Source organism: Mirounga angustirostris, unplaced genomic scaffold, assembly GCF_029215605.1.
Source record: "Mirounga angustirostris isolate CCGP_5_RB_7025 unplaced genomic scaffold, mMirAng1.0.hap1 SCAF_11, whole genome shotgun sequence".
Taxonomy (NCBI): domain Eukaryota; kingdom Metazoa; phylum Chordata; class Mammalia; order Carnivora; family Phocidae; genus Mirounga; species Mirounga angustirostris.
The window spans coordinates 97208991-97225578 of record NW_026991719.1 but is presented as its reverse complement, the minus strand read 5'-3'; the positions used below and the strand labels follow the sequence as shown (position 1 = coordinate 97225578).

Genomic DNA, 16588 nt, shown 5'->3' with positions numbered 1-16588 from the left:
TGCAGAGCAGGGAGCCCGATGCGGGGTTCGATCCCAGGACCCTGGGACCATGACCTGAGCCGAAGGCAGATGCTTAACAACTAAGCCACCCAGGCGCTCCTATTTTGCACGTTTTAAATTCATACATGACAAGCAGAATTATTTGCAATTGCGCTCAGAACTGTGTAAACATGGTGTCTGGATTTGTCAGCAACTGGAATGGCATACGGATGATACAAGTGGCTGACCTGAGAAGTGGCGCTGTGGATGATTTTCTTTGCCAAGTATTACATTTTTCCTATGTTTTCACAATAAAATACAAGGCTAAGGACGCACGATGTAGAGGTTTTCGATCTAGCCTCTGAAGAAAAGGCGCCTCGGAGGGCTGACAAAGTGTAAAATCCAAACCGAAGTCCCCCGCCCCGCCCCCCCCCCAAGGGCACAGTCCCACTGTCGCACCGCTCAAAAACCCAGGCGAAAGCGTCAGGCAAGCCGTTGTGCCAACAATCATCTGAGGGCGCCTTCCAGGGATTTCAAGGAATCATGTTCCCGAACCTCAGAGAACCTTCCAAAATTCCCTTCCCAAAGTCCCCGCCCTCCGCTTGTCACCGTAGTGCGTCAAAGGCCCGTAGTCGTCACAGGAGGGAAAAATGTACCTCGCGCGAGATTCGGCGACGGGATTTCGAAGTTAGGGAACAGCCGCGGCGCACGCGCACTGGCCTCACAACCTCGGGGCGGCACGCGGGTAGGTAGGCTAGAGCCCAGAAGAGGGGGAGCAGAGCGTGCTGGTGTCTCCCCCCGTCACCGCGCAGTGCGTGGATCTGCGGGTCGCTGGAGGTGCGGAGCACCGGGCCGGGCCCGGCCTCCCCGGCGCGCGAGTGACTGCGGCGGGCGCCCTTCTGCGCCTCCACGAGTTGGAGGAGTGCCGCCGGCTTGCGCCCCGGCGTCGGGACGTGAGCTCGTGCTCGCCTTTTCCTTCTTAACGGTCGCCCCCCACGCACACACTCCAGTGCCCTGAGAGTTGGTCTTCGCGCCTCGGCGCGCCCCCCCTCACCCGGCCCCTCCCACCGACCCCCGTTCCCGCTCGCTCCTGCTGGGTAGCCGGCTTCATCCCTGGGGTCCCTGCTTGGGGGCGGAGAAGATGGCTGGCGGACGTCTGCTGCTGGGGGGCGACTTCCTGTCGCCGCCGCCGCTGCCCCCACTCCCGCCGCCGCCGCTGCCCCCCCTCCCGCCGCCCCCGCCCGAGCCAGTGCTGGAGCAGTGGCGCTATAGCCACGAAAGTGACTGGCAGTGGGCTCTGCGGCGCAGCTTCATCTGTCGGCACCTGCACAGCTATCCCGGGGCTGCCCTGGACCAGCTCCTCGCGCTCTCCGCCGCCTGGACCAACCACGTTTTCCTGGGCTGCAGGTGAGGAAGGTGTGAGGGTCGGGTTAGGGACCCGGTAGGGGGCTCGGGGATGGGGGTCGGGATAGAGACGGGGGCAGGATACGGACGAGGGCTTAGAGGCTGGAGATTTGGAGGTGCTGGAGGACACCAGGGGGTTCAGTATTGGTCTGGGGGGATCGGCCGAGCGAGGTGATCGAGGATAACATAACAGCCAGAAGAAGGGTGCGGGGATCGCGGGAGCAGCTCCTCCAGGACCAGGGATGGAGATTAAGCAGCACCTGGAAGGGGATTGTTGAGGGGTGGTCATTGTGGCGGTGGTTTTGGAGGGCGTGGGAAATGACGAATAGCAGAATCTCGGACCTGCGTAGGACCTTGCAAGGATGCGGTATCCGCAGAGATGCTCGACAGTCGGGGCTTCGAGGGTCTGCGGGCGGAGGTTGGGGGGGGGGGAGGCAAGGAAACCCGGCTAGTCTCCTCCTGACCACTCCCTCTTTCCATCCCCATTAAATAAAACAGCACCAGCCCCCCGACGGGGTTTTACTGTCTTCTCCTGGGGAGGCGGTTTGTATGAGGTCTCTCAGCTGCAGGGTCCGCCTTGCTTGTAGATTTGCGCATAATGTGTCTGGACGCAAACAAAGAGATGGATATATCTTACTCTAAAAATGGATTGCTCTCCTTTCACCTTAAATGTGATCAGGAGGATTAACATTTGGCCTCTGGGTGAGGTTTTAGGGGTGTGTGTGTGTACCTCCCCCCCTTTCCTAGAACCTGGTGCGCGTTCTGAACAGGCCTCTTTGAGAGCTCTTTGCGTTCAATGGAGACTGCAGTATGGTTCCAACGCATTTTTTTTTAAAAAAAAAACCAGACTACTTGGACCTCTGTCCTTCTGCACCTCAAATCGGTCCTAGACTAATCATTCCTTTGATAGACTGAGAAGCTTCTTTTTTTGGACACTCCTGCCTCATGGTGAATTTTTTATTAGGAAGGATGAGAAATTCTGGAAAATGATCAAATTCAGCCAGTTCAGTTCTAGGAATGACCATAACAGATAGAGAAAAATAGGATTGTCCACCTCTACCTTTAATTGTTGAACATAGCATCTAGTGTATACTTTGTTTTGTTCTGATCACCAAAATTTATTTTTTCCTATTTTCTCTAGGTTAGTATAATTTCTGCCTCCAGAGACAATGATTATTTCACTGGAGGAACTGGTTACAACTGGGGAAGCCTGTTATTAATCAATTCAGATAAATCTAATTGACCTTCACTTAACAATATTGTTTTTGCAGTTGAAAAAGTACCTTTATCCTATAATCATACATCTGCTTGATATCACAGAAGGCCGTGGGAAATCTGAATCCTGAAAAAAAATTTTTTTTACGTGGGGGAGAATAGCTATCCTTTGTGTTAATAATAAATCTTACCTTCCCACAAGAATGTAAGCTCCTTTGGGAAAGAGCTTTTTGCTTTCTTATTCACACTTTTATCCTCAGTGCCTAGAAGAGTGTCTTCTGCATGATCGCCATTCAATAAATATGTGTGGGGTAAACAGATGAATATAGCTTTATAATGTACAACATATTTTAATTCTTTATGTATCTCTCTTAATACAACAACCTTGAAAATTAGGTGGTATCTCATTTTTACAGCTAAGTCAATGGAGACCAAGAAGTTAAGTGACTTTTCCAAGGTTCCACAGTCGGGACTAGGACTCAGGTCTTCTAATGCTCTTTCCACTGAGACACAGCTGCTATATTTGGGAAGGATGGCCCAGGAGTGAAAGCAAGTAACTGACCCAAGCCACATCATTTTTATATCTCAGGATTTCATTCCAAGAACAACAGCCCTTTATATAACTAGGGCATTAACCAACACAGAACAGGCCAGGGGTAGTTGGTGTTAAAAGCTCAAGCATCCAGGACATTTGTGTGTGTGTGCACTCACCCAAGCACATCTGTGTGTAGAGTGTGTGTGTAACAAGATGAATGAATATATATATGTACACACACACATACATACACACATTTCATCATCATACCACATTTTAGTTAAGTCAGTTCTGTCACTACAAGAAGTGCCATAACATCAAATAGCTTAACTGAAGAATAATGTTTACATTGTATCTGATAACATAGATACAAGAGAAAGGGAAGGGGTAATAAAGAATCTTGGAAGCTAGGGACCAAGTGCAGTGTTCCACGTTAGTCGGGCTTTATGTTAGCTGTCAGCTTCAGAGGGGTAAAATCTATATTCCAGTACTTCTTAAGGTTGATGTTGGCAGAGCTCATTTTCTGGTCTGTTCTTCTATGACAGAAGATTGTTCTCTCAAGGGAACTGCAGAATACATGGTGTAACAACCTCTTCTGAATTTAAATTGTTAATTTGTTGTTCATCCCTTGACTTTGGGAACAGGTTGTAAATAGTAGCACTTCCCCCCCCCCCCAGTGAAGAGCTTTCTGTGGTCTGTTTTAGTTAGGGCTGAAATAACTCCTAGGTCAAGGGTATCTTTGAAAACTCCTTGATCATAAGACCAAGCCAGGAGGAGCTCACATGTTCAGGGAGGCAAACTATGTTTCATTCTTTTTGGTGATAGTGGCGATTTTCATGGAACAAGCTTAACTATCTTGATTCTGCAACAGTGGTTCTCAAGCTTAAGCAAGCATCACAATCAACTGTCAGGCTTGTTAAAACACAGATTGCTGGGCCCCACCCCAGGCTTTCTGATTCAGTAGGTCTGCGGCAGGACCCCTGAATTTGCATTTCTAACAAGTTCCCAGGTGGTACTGATGATCAGGTGATGCTGGCCCAGTGATTACACCATGAGAACCACTGCCTTATAGGATAAAATAAAACAGTGTTTTTCCAGTATCCATTTGGTCATTTTTCCCTCATAGTCCAGGCAACCAGGAATCTCAAATAGCTGAACTTATTTCTCTTCACTGTTTTGTCTGTTTCATAAAAGTAAACAACCTGTCAAACATTTTTTTTGTGTGCAAGCAATTTCTAAAATATGTCTTGTGGCTAATGGAAAGTTAGTGCAGGTAGGTGGGGAGATGGGGTAACTGGGTTATGGGCATTAAGGAGGGCACTTGATGGAATGAGCACTGGGTGTGATATGCAACTGATGAATCACTGACCTCTACCTCTGAAACAACAAAAAAAGAAAAGTTAGTGAAGTCTTCTAATCAACTGTATCTATAGCACTCACATAATTGTTCATATGAATGCCTGGGGAACTGTAAAATTTTTACTTAAAAACTGTAGATAATATATCTATATTTAATAAAGCAGAATGGTTAACTAGAGCATTCAGGTTTTCGATTATTCTTCATCAATAGGATTAGAAGCAGAGTCCTGGCCTATTGATTTTTGATGAGATATTTATAGGAAAAATATATCTTAAAATGAAACCAGGTTTGCTGCCTTGATTATTGTCTCTTCCTTGTTGCTATGAGACTGATTTTTGGAAGGGAGATGCCAGTTGAGCTCATGTTGTGAAACTAACTTTGCACATAGGTAGCCTGCATCAGTCACCAGCTAAAGAAATGGGAGTGGGAGCTTTCCAAAGATTTATCAATAATCTGGTTGTGTGTTATTCATTTATGATGTTAAGAGTCTTAATAGTTTTGAATAAATAATTTTATACTTGGAAATCCTGATCTTTGTTTAGTTTTCAAACCTCAGCTGTTTTTGGACCTAGTAGAGCAGTTTAATTAAAAATTTGGAAGCATTACTAAATACTTGTTAAATTTCAGGTGCATCGTAGATCATAAGTATGCGCTTATCTTTTTTCGAGAATGTAAGATTCATGAAATCACATGTCTTTGTCCGTTATAAATCATCTTTATGTATGCCAGGCATGGTGGGACAGTTGAATAGCATCCTGATTTCTAAAAGCTTGGTACATAGTAAGCTATCTTTGAAAACGCTAAAGACCTCCTGAGGTTTTTTGCTTTTGTTTTTTTAAGCATTTATGATCAAATGGGTAAATTAACAGACTTAAATATATAATATGTGTGCATCTTAAAATTACTGTATTAGATTTGCCTTAATGATACTTGGCATCAAGGTCTCTCCATAAGGTAAAATACCGTATAGCCATTAAAACTCATGTGGTAATGATATAGAAAAAAACTTATGATCTCATAAATTAAGAACAACCCCCAACCCTACCAGAGTGCAAATCAACATAGATGATCTATAAGAGATTTGAGGGGGGGGCGGTGGTATGGAAAGCATAGAGAAAGGAATAAAAAGTAAACTTCAAATGTTAATGAAGTTATCAGTGGTTGGATTTGTAGGTGCTTTCTTGGTGGGTTCTCTAAAATTTCTGGAGTGAAGGTGATACTTTATTTTTTTAAAGATTTATTTGTTTATTTGAGAGAGAGAGAATCTCAAGCAGACTCAGCGCTGAGCACAGAGCCTGAGGCAGGGCTCAATCTCACAACCCTAAGATCGGGACCTGAGCTGAAATCAAGAGTCAAATGCTTAACCGCTTAACTGACTGCACCACCCAGGTGCCCTTCATAGTAGATTTTTTAAAGTAACACCTTTAGGGGCACCTGGGTGGCACAGTCCATTAAGCGAACGACTCTTGACTTCGGTCTGGTCCTCATCTCAGGTCCTGATCCTGGGGTCGTGAGATTGAGCCCCGCCTCAATCTCTGTGCTTAGAATGGAGTCGGCCTGGGATTTTCTCTCCCTCTCCCTCTCCCTCTGCCCCTCCCGCTGGTGTGCTCTCTCTCTTTCTCTAAAATACATGAACAAATCTTTTAAAAATAAATAAATCTACGAAAGAATACATAATGGAAACCAGTAATTAAAGTTTTACTGGCTTAGCTTATTTAAAATTTGTGGAACCACTTCTTTGTTCTTGGATAGCTACTCTCTGAAGAATTTTAGAAATGGGAATGAAATCCTAGTGGTCTTATTAAAGACTCTAGATTAATATTGGCATTGTTCTCTGAATAGTCAAGAGTCAGGTACTATACAGTCTTTTCCATTATTGTTTGAGCTGGTTGGGTTTCCTCAGTATTGTGACTTCCTGCTAAAGGACTGAGAAGCTGACTGTGTTCACAACCTATGCAAAGGTTTATTTTTATAGCCCATGGGTGATGTTGAATTTTGTGGCAGATGTGATGAATAGGGAACAGTAGGTATAATCATTACTAATGCTGGAAGAAACCTGAGAGAAGAGTGAATGGACTGAGCCCCAAATGCATCACTTCTGCACGCTGTGTGTATGGCCTACGTGCCCTTTACAGTTGTATGCCATATTTGGAATCAGGCCGGAATCGAAGCCTGGGAAAGTCTGACTGGAACTCAAGGCGAGTGGCTTGGGTGTCGTGCCAATTCAGGTAGCAAAAGTGGCATCACCAGTTCAAGATTATTTATAGACTTCCACTTGCATAATCTTCTGTTTTCATCCTGTACCTTGGAAACTGGACTCCCAAATCTGAGTGGAAGTGATATATAGAAAGTACGGTGTTTTAGGCTTTGCAAGGAAAGCCACCTGATGGGTGTGGAACCAGTTGTGCCCAAAGGAAAACGTTACCCTCCTTCAGGTTCAGAACCTATTCATGTCAAGGTGTGATAGTTACTCGTATTCAGAACTTTCTTCCCAAAGGCCACCAGGAGTCTCTTCTTTTGGTCATAGGCCAGGAAAGGCTCTCAAGGTAGGAAGGGTGAGTAGGTCCCCATGATAACAAAAACTTCACTTGAGCCTGTATGTTTGTTTCTCTGCAGTTATATGATATTCTGTCAAGCAGCCAACCTACTTTATGAGGAACCCTTTAAAAATTGTATGCTTCGAAGCTTTTTATTATGGAAAAAATTGAACACACAAAAGTAAAAGAGTTTAAAGGACTTCCATGTACCCATTACTCAACTTCAGCAATATCAACAGTTTGTCATGCTGCCCTTCTCATTTCTTCTGTGTTGCCCCCAGTTTTTTTGTGGGAGATAGTCTGGAGTATATTAAAGAAAATCTCGACATCATGTCACCTGCGAATACTTCAGTATGTATCTGTACCAGACAAGAATTTTTATTTTTATTTTATTTTTTTTAGTGGGGAGAGGGGCAGAGGGAGAGAAAGAGAGAGAATCTTAAGCAGGCTCCACTGAGCGTTGAGCCCATCACGGGGCTGTGTCTCACAATCCTGAGACCATGACCTGAACCAAAATCAGGAGTCAGATGCTTAACTGACTGAGCCACCCAGGCGCCCCACAGATAAAAATTTTTACAAATAGAGTCATAATAGGGGTGCCTGGGTGGCTCAGTCAAACATCTGACTCTTGATCTCAGCTCAGGGCTCAGGTCTTGATCTCAGGATCATGGGTTCAAGCCCCATGTTGGGCTCCATGCTGGGTGTGGAGCCTTCTTAAAAAATAGAGTCAATACCATTATCTACACTCAACAAAATTAACAGTAATTTCTTAAAATCCATGTTGAGTTTTCTCCACTTGTTTCAAAGTGTATTTTTTTAATGTTATTTTTAAGTAATCTCTTACACCCAACATGGGGCTCAAACAACCCCGAGATCAAGAGTTGCATGCTCTACGGACTGAGCCAGCCAGGCGCCCCTCATTTGTATTTTGGTTTGTTTGATTCATGATGCAAACCAGGTCCATGCACTGTATTTGGTTGATCTGTCTCCTTGAATCTATAACCCCATTCCCCTATCCTTTTATTTTCATGCTTTTTATTTGATGAAGAAATTGGATTGTCACATAGTGTTTCCTTTGTTCTGGATTTGGCTGGCAATGTTCTTATGGTGATGTTTAACGTATTTCTGGGAGTGAGGGGCTTGCTTAGGTTCAGGTTCAATTATTTGAAGGACAAGACTTTATAGATAGTGCTTTGTATTTCCTCTCGTATAAGGGGACACATGTCTGCTTGTCTCATTTTTTAGTGATAGTAAGATTATAAAGTTCCCATAAACTTTTTTAATCAAAATTTTTATTGCAATAATTATAGATTCACATGCAGTTGTAGGAAGTAATACAAAGAGATGCCCTGCATTCTTTACCCAGTTCCCCAGTGATAACATTTTGCAAAATTATTGTGTAATATCAAAACCAGGACAGTGACATTGTTAACAATCCACTGATTTTATTTAGTCTCCCAGTTTTACTAGTACTCGTGTGTGTGTGTGTGTGTGTGTGTATTTTTAGCTGAATACAGTTTATTACATGTGTAGGTTTGTATATCCACTACCACAGTCAAGATATTGAACAGTTCCAATACTATAAGGATCCCTCACATCACCCTTTTATAACCACATCCGGGGATGCCTGGGTGGCTCAGTCGGTTAAGTGTCTGCCTTCGGCTCAGGTCATGATCCCAGGGTCCTGGCATCCAGCCCGGCATCGGGCTCCCTGCTCCTCAGGAAGCCTGCTTCTCCCTCTGCCTGCCGCTCCCCCTGCTTTGTGCGCGCTCTCTCTCTCTCTCACAAATAAATTTAAAAAATCTTAAAAAAAACCCCACATGTTTCCTTCCCACTCATACACGATACTATGTGTATCAGTAGTTATTTACTTTGTATTGCTGAGTAGTGTTCCGAGGTGTGTACATACCACAGTTTAACCATCCACCTGTTGAAGGACTTCTGAGCTGGTTGCAGTTTTTGGCTGTCACAAATAAAACTGCTATGAACATTCATGTACAGGTTTTTGTGTGAATGTAAGTTTAGATTTCTTTGAGATAAATGGCCAAAAAAAAAAGGGCCATTGCTAGGTCGAGTGGTAATTGCATGTTTAATTTTATAAGACACTTCCAAGTTGTTTTCCAGAGTGGCCATACCATTTTACATTCCCTCCAGCAGTCTATGAATGATCTAGTTTCTCTGTGTCCTTGTCAGCATTTGATGTTCTCGTTCTTTTTTACTTTAGCCATTCTGAGGGTGCAAAGTGATACCTCGTTGTGGTTTTAAAGTACCTTTCTCTGGTAGTTAATGATGTTGACCATCTTTTCATGTGCTTATTTGCAGTATGTCTATCCTCTTTGGTTAAATGTTCTGTTCATGTCTTTTTGTTCACTTTTTAATATATATATTTTTTTACTCTTGCATTTCGAGGGATGTTTATACTGGATACCAGGTTTTGTTTTGTTTTGTCATCAGGTGTTTGGTTTGTAAATCTCTCTCCCAGTCTGTAGCTTGTCTTTTTGTCCTCTTCATAGGGGCTTTTGAGAGCAAAAGTTTTTAATTTTGATGAAGTCCCTTTTATCAGTTTTTCCTTTTATGGATCTTGCTTTTGGTATCAAGTATGAGAACTGTTGGCCTAGCCCTAGATCTGAAGATTTTCTCCTGTGTTTCTAAAAAAAATTTATAGTTTTACATTTTACATTTAGGTCCGTGATACATTTTGAATAAATTTTTGGATGAGAAGTGAGGTTGAGGTTTTGTTTGTTGCCGATGGATGCCCACTTACTCCAGCACCATTTGTTGAAAAGGATGTCCTTCTCTATTGAGTTGCTTTTGCAGCTTGGACATGTTTGTGGGGGTCTCTTTCTGGGTTCTTCCCCATCAACTTTTCACCTCATAGGCCTAGCAGTCATTGATGATAATTTATTATTTTATGATGGGTTGCAAAATGGCAGTAGTCTGTCATTCCTTTATTTATTAGCTGGAATGCTTCTGTAAAAGAGATTTTTCTCATCAACTCTTAGTTATTCTGACGTACAATTTATACAGGAAAATGCCAGATAAATGCTTGCCTTCTTCCTGTAATATTACCTGTTTTCGGAATAATGACTTGATTCCTTACCATCTTCCAAAGGTGACCAATAATGAGTTTGTAAGTATCATTACAAACTAATGGATCGTTAGCATATTTGTTATATCTGACTCCACTGCAGGTTATTATTCTTATTGATAATCCAGTTGGCTCACTTTGTCAGTAGGAGTGTGTTCAGATTGGCTTCTGACTCCATTTGACACAACCCCTGAGGCCTTTCACAGCTTCCTTGTTTCCAGGCACAGGAATAGCTCCCAGGTTCATCTTGTACATTTCCTCCCCCAGACTTGTAATCAGCCATTTCTCTAAGGACCCTGATTCCTTTTTGTGGGAAATGGTAAAGACCATAGTCTGGATGTTAACCCAGACACTCTTACTCTTAGTACCTCTGTAAATATAGAAATGTAATTATTTACATATAATATACATATATGACAGAGAAAAATCATGAGTTTATATGGATGCTTTTAATTCATATTAAAAGATCTTCACTTAAATGATTTTATGTTCATATGTCTTCGAATGACAGTAACATAATTACTCATTTGATAGGTAAGTATTATAGGGCACATTGTTCAGTTTTATAGGCAAGATACTCTGTTGATGAAGTCCTGTGGGAGCAATTGCAAGATTAGCTCATTTAGAAGCTTTTTAAAAAACTGCATTCTTACCTGTTTTAACGGTAGATTATATTAATTTCAATAGGTACAGCCCACGCCTGATGGAAAAAATTCTCCAAATGGCTGAAGGTATTGATATTGGGGAGATGCCGTCATATGATCTGATGCTGTCCAAACCTTCCAAGGGTCAGAAACGTCACCTCTCAACATGTGATGGTGAGTATACTTGTTTTTGGAAGGTGGGATTTGAAGAAACAACATGGCTTTTTTTAAAATGGTAGGAGTGTGGTATATGGTCTTAAATAACATTGGTTAACATTGGATCTTACACAAATGTAAGAGTTTTAACTTTTAGTTATGTACAGTTTTGTGTTTTGTTGTTGTTTTTTTGAGGATGGTAAATGGAACTGAAAACTAAGAATACTGATGTCACACGATAATGCTATCCTTGAAGTCCATGCCATGGAACCTCCCTCTAAATAGAACAACCTTATACTCTGATCATTTGAACATCTAAGTAACTAAATCCTCTTGGATGGGTCCAAGATGGACCAGCTTTCTACTGAACAGTGCTACAGGGAGGAGGCCCTAGTGTCTGGCCTAGCCTCAACAGAGAGTTCTTCCATAGCTTTCGATTCGCTGTCCCCCGTACATCACTAGTTTCCAGCTGCTGTCTGTTCTAGAAATAAAATATAGCAAACCACCCTTTTGTGCGGGATAGGTCGGAACTAAGATTTTGAAGTTGAAAACCTTTGGGATCTTTTGATAATTATTTTTATTTGATTTTTAGTCACAACCACGTAAAGAACTATGACAGCGTTACCTCTGCTGCCAAAGCAAGAGGCTGTGTAAACGCCCCTGGCCGTCACCTCCTTTGCGGTAGAACCATCTATTGCATTTGTGGGGTTTTAAGAAGGGCGCTTCCCAGCACAGGTGGCATGAGATTATACTGGAACAACCTATTACTCAGCACACTTCACCTGGGCTTTGCCTCATGAGATACAGAAGCACCTACCAGTCACGTGTGGTGGTGACCTGCATACCTGATTCAGGGCATATTTTCTGTCAAGTTTCTTCCCTTACCCGTGGGACAGGGACCATCCCTTGTTATGCTGGAATCCTACGTTGGTAGTCCCTTCACCTAAATGACCTGAAGTTCTTGTGATGGGAAGGATCTTGTGCCAACAGTGCAACCTGCAAATAATATGGTTGGTACTATTTTCCTGTTTGCTTCTTTTGAAATATTCCCTTTTTAATGAATTGTGAATTTCACTCATTCTGTAGGTCAGAATCCTCCTAAAAAGCAAGCCGCTTCCAAATTCCATGCGAGACCTCGTTTTGAGCCTGTACATTTTGTAGCTAGTAGTTCAAAAGATGAAAGACAGGAAGATCCTTATGGCCCTCAAACAAAAGAGGTAAATGAACAAACACATTTTGCCGGCATGCCAAGAGACATCTACCAAGATTATACTCAAGACTCTTTCAGTGTGCAAGACGGGAATTCTCAGTATTGTGATTCATCAGGATTTATTTTCACAAAAGACCAGCCCGTAACAGCCAACATGTATTTCGACAGTGGAAACCCCGCCCCAGGCAGCACATCACAGCAGGCAAACTCTCAGTCAGCTCCTGAGCCTTCACCATCACAGACGTTTCCTGAGTCTGTGGTCGCTGAGAAGCAGTATTTTATTGAAAAATTAACAGCGACTATCTGGAAGAACCTTTCTAATCCAGAGATGACTTCTGGCTCTGATAAAATTAATTATACATACATGTTAACTCGGTGTATTCAGGCATGTAAGACAAATCCTGAGTACATATATGCTCCTTTAAAAGAGATCCCTCCTGCCGACATCCCCAAAAATAAGAAACTTCTAACAGACGGTTATGCGTGTGAAGTTAGATGCCAAAATATCTACTTAACCACCGGTTATGCTGGCAGCAAGAATGGGTCCAGGGATCGAGCTACTGAGCTAGCTGTAAAACTCTTGCAGAAACGTATCGAAGTTCGAGTTGTCCGGCGGAAATTCAAGCACACGATCGGAGAGGACCTCGTGGTGTGTCAGATCGGCATGCCCGCATACGAATTTCCCCCGGCTCTGAAGCCGCCGGAAGAGCTGGTGGTGCTGGCTAAAGATGCTTCCGGGCAGCCGATTTTTAATGCTTCCGCCAAACACTGGACCAATTTTGTCCTTACAGAAAATGCAAACGATGCGATTGGCATCCTCAACAATTCTGCCTCATACAACAAAATGTCAGTTGAATACAAATACGAGATGATGCCGAATCGCACGTGGCGTTGCCGCGTGTTTCTGCAAGATCACTGCTTAGCTGAAGGTTATGGGACCAAAAAAACAAGCAAACACGCAGCTGCCGATGAGGCTTTGAAAATCCTTCAAAAAACACAGCCCACTTACCCCTCGGTCAAAAGTTCACAGTGCCAGACAGGCTCTTCCCCCAGGGGATCTGGAAAGAAGAAAGATATAAAGGATCTCGTAGTTTATGAGAATTCTTCAAATCCGGTGTGCACCCTGAACGACACAGCTCAGTTCAACCGCATGACAGTCGAGTACGTCTACGAAAGAATGACGGGCCTCCGATGGAAATGCAAGGTGATCCTAGAGAGTGAAGTGATCGCAGAAGCAGTTGGGGTGAAGAAAACGGTCAAATACGAAGCTGCTGGGGAAGCTGTGAAAACCCTCAAAAAGACCCAGCCGACCGTCATTAACAATTTGAAGAAAGGAGCTATCGAAGATGTGATTTCCAGAAATGAAATTCAGGGCCGCTCAGCAGAGGAGGCTTACAAACAACAAATCAAAGAAGATAACATAGGAAACCAGCTGCTGAGAAAGATGGGCTGGACGGGTGGTGGCTTAGGTAAATCTGGCGAGGGCATTCGGGAGCCAATCTCCGTCAAAGAGCAGCATAAGCGAGAAGGGCTCGGTCTTGATGTAGAGAGGGTGAACAAAATCGCCAAGAGAGATATTGAACAGATCATCAGAAACTACGCCCGCTCGGAGAGCCACACGGATTTGACTTTCTCCACAGAGCTGACTAACGACGAGCGGAAGCAAATCCACCAGATTGCCCAGAAGTACGGTCTTAAGAGTAAGTCGCATGGGGTAGGCCACGATAGGTACCTGGTGGTAGGTAGAAAACGACGGAAGGAAGACCTACTAGATCAGCTCAAACAGGAAGGCCAAGTGGGGCATTACGAGCTTGTGATGCCTCAAGCAAATTGAGCTCTTAACTAATTTATTTTGTAAATGCCCAGTGAGGCAGATTTATGAATTAAAGAAATGCCACATGTCCTGGTTGCAGAGTATATCCATTCTCAAGATGTTTCACCTTGTTCATTTCATATAGTGCTTTATTAGCTATTGGAACCCGAAGAATTCTGTCCACTTGTATTAGCCTAAATCCAGCAGATGATATTGTGCAGTTACTGTTTGTGTCTCTGATATTGCAGTGTCCCTCCGATTTTAGTAGTTTGTACAAAGCAAGAACACATATCCAAATGGAATTTCACCCCGAGAAAGAAATTCCCATTTTAAAGGGCATAGCACAGCAATCTGCAACAATATGTCAAGTTGATACTGATTACGATAAAACCACAGTCTTAATTTCAGACTTCCTGAAAATGTCAGATCATTTTGTATTACTATTTTCATCTTTGTGTGAAGCCAGTTAAAGAATGTTTAACAGTAAATTGTGCTGTACGTGTAAATGTCCCTGCCGACTAAATGATGTAAAACTTTCTTAAAGTAATTTTAGTGTTCATTTATTTATAACTTCTACCATGTGGTTTCCAGAATATTGGAAGTGATTTACTGTTATCTTGTGATATATGAATTTTAATAAATTCTAGTCTTCATGCTGAGAGAGCACTACTTGAGAGAGCAGTTGAAAAGTTTCAAAAACTTTGATTCAATCTGAAGAAGGGAAGCTGGAGCTGTTTGTTCTTGGTGCCTTGCAGAGAGCCTCACGGCAACTCTCCATTACAGCTTCTCCCGCGGGTCGGGTGCACAGCACATCCAAGGTGACCACAGCGGGGGCAGAGCTTGGTAAGAGACCGAAGACACCTTGGTGCTTTGATGAAAAGGTCAGTTGGCTGGTCCCTCTCTCAAAAAGCTTATTAAGCCCCCAAAGCCAACTTTGTAACATATTTAAAACTGCTATTTTCGCTTATTTCTGGAATGTAAAAAAAAACAAAAATGTATAAAAAAGAATTAGTGTATGCTTCCTGAATAAAAAGGAGCGGACGTTGATCAGAATGGGCAGTGTGCTTATTTCTGGGCAGCAGACCCTCTGGTCTTTGGAGAGGGGAAGTGGTGTTTGCACAAAATATTTCAACACCAGAGCACATGTGGATGAACGTGATGACAGCAGATGCGAACAGCTGATCGGTCACCCATCACGTTTTTGCTGTGGGCCAACACGCTGGCTGCGACCCAATCTCCGGCTGTGTACTTCTCCGTGATTTGGGTTTTGTACCTCCGATAAATCAAGGATCGATATTTAGAGACGAATGTTAATCTCAAGAGTTAAACACACCAATGAAATGATAGAACAGTTAGGGTGTTTACAGTGTCTGAAGACATTTAGCCCCACACTTGACGTGTAATTGGCCCACTATAAACAGCAATTGCCTTTCCCCTCTCTTTTATATTTTCCATCAAGAAGCTGCCCGTTGTAGTTCAATCAGTAGTTTAAAAATACAAAGGGATTGGCTTTTGTACCTGGATCTCTAAGTGTTAGGCACCCACAGTGATTAACTGCATGATGTTTGCTTTTCACTAACTCTCTTTCTTAACAGTGCGTGGCCTTTCCTAATGTTGGTAGGAAGAGAAATGAGGGGTGCATTTTATTTTGGCACTTAATGTTTTAACAGCGGCAAAGGGAACATAAGCTAGGCTGTTTATAGATTTTATAGGATTTTTTTTTTTTTTAAACCTACAGGGTTCATGCCAACCTTGAGAAGCTGTGGTTCAATTAGCAAGAGTGGCTTTGCGGCTCAAGGGCAGGGGGTGAAAACTCATTTCTCTCTTCACATTTCTTTTCCCAAAACGATTGGGCAGGGGGAGGGAGGTGGGGAGTAGGGACATGTTACACATAAATCTGGGTTTCTTAGATAAGTTTAACAGAGTATTAACGTAGTCACAGTTAAGGCTCCCAAGTAATTGGGCCAGCTATATATTTGGTTCTGGATTTGAGGGTCCAGATTTCCTAACTTCTTGGATCGACTTTGGTATTGATGTGGAATTAGGGCGAAGTCACTTGACTCTGCTTGACAATAAAATGTTGAGAATGAGCTGCTGACAACCTTGCTGTTCTGTTTTGTCCCCATTCTGTTGGCTCCTGTGTTTTCCTTTTCTTCTAAAGAGCAGTCATTTGTAGCTCAGTAACTTTGCTATAAAACCTGCACAGATAAATGAGCTGCCTCAAGTTTTATTTGAATTACTTAAGTAAGTTAGATACTAAGTAACCTTCAGGTACATAGATAGCCTCAAGTCTCACAGATCTACTTTTTAGATTTTTTTTTCCCTCTCCTTTGATTGCAAAATGAATGGGAATTTCCTGCATTCTGCTGGGACACTTTTTTTTTAGTAGGATGCAGTGCATTCCCTTCACTGTGAGTAACCCCTGAAGCTGGAGATGGGTCCTATATAAAGGACTCTTTGATTATAACTTGGTTATAATCCTCATGGTTCCCTCATGCCCCTTTCCCCGTATCAGCAGGTGTAGAATTGAAGACTCAAGTTCAAATCAGACTGCCATTTGTAAGGGGACCTCACAAATCTGTTTTAACCTTATTCTATTTACATGCAGGCAGCCTGTGGCATTTGTAAAAAAAACATTGTAAAGAGA

The 16588-nt window shown here is 42.9% G+C and overlaps 1 protein-coding gene across 2 annotated transcripts; it reads left to right on the top strand.

The window, feature by feature from the left end:
* Positions 1-570: 570 nt before the first annotated feature.
* On the top strand, positions 571-15610 carry NKRF (NFKB repressing factor). 2 transcript variants are annotated; one of them, XM_064574519.1, is made up of 4 exons: positions 571-1386; positions 10806-10936; positions 12005-13828; positions 14725-15610. In XM_064574519.1, exons 1-4 carry the CDS (start codon positions 1121-1123, stop codon positions 14940-14942), a joined length of 2439 nt encoding a protein of 812 aa, XP_064430589.1. In that variant the 5' UTR covers positions 571-1120; the 3' UTR covers positions 14943-15610. The 2 variants fall into 2 exon arrangements, with proteins under 2 accessions (XP_064430589.1, XP_045737802.1); XM_045881846.3 differs by having other exon boundaries at positions 584-1386; positions 12005-15608.
* Positions 15611-16588: the final 978 nt, after the last annotated feature.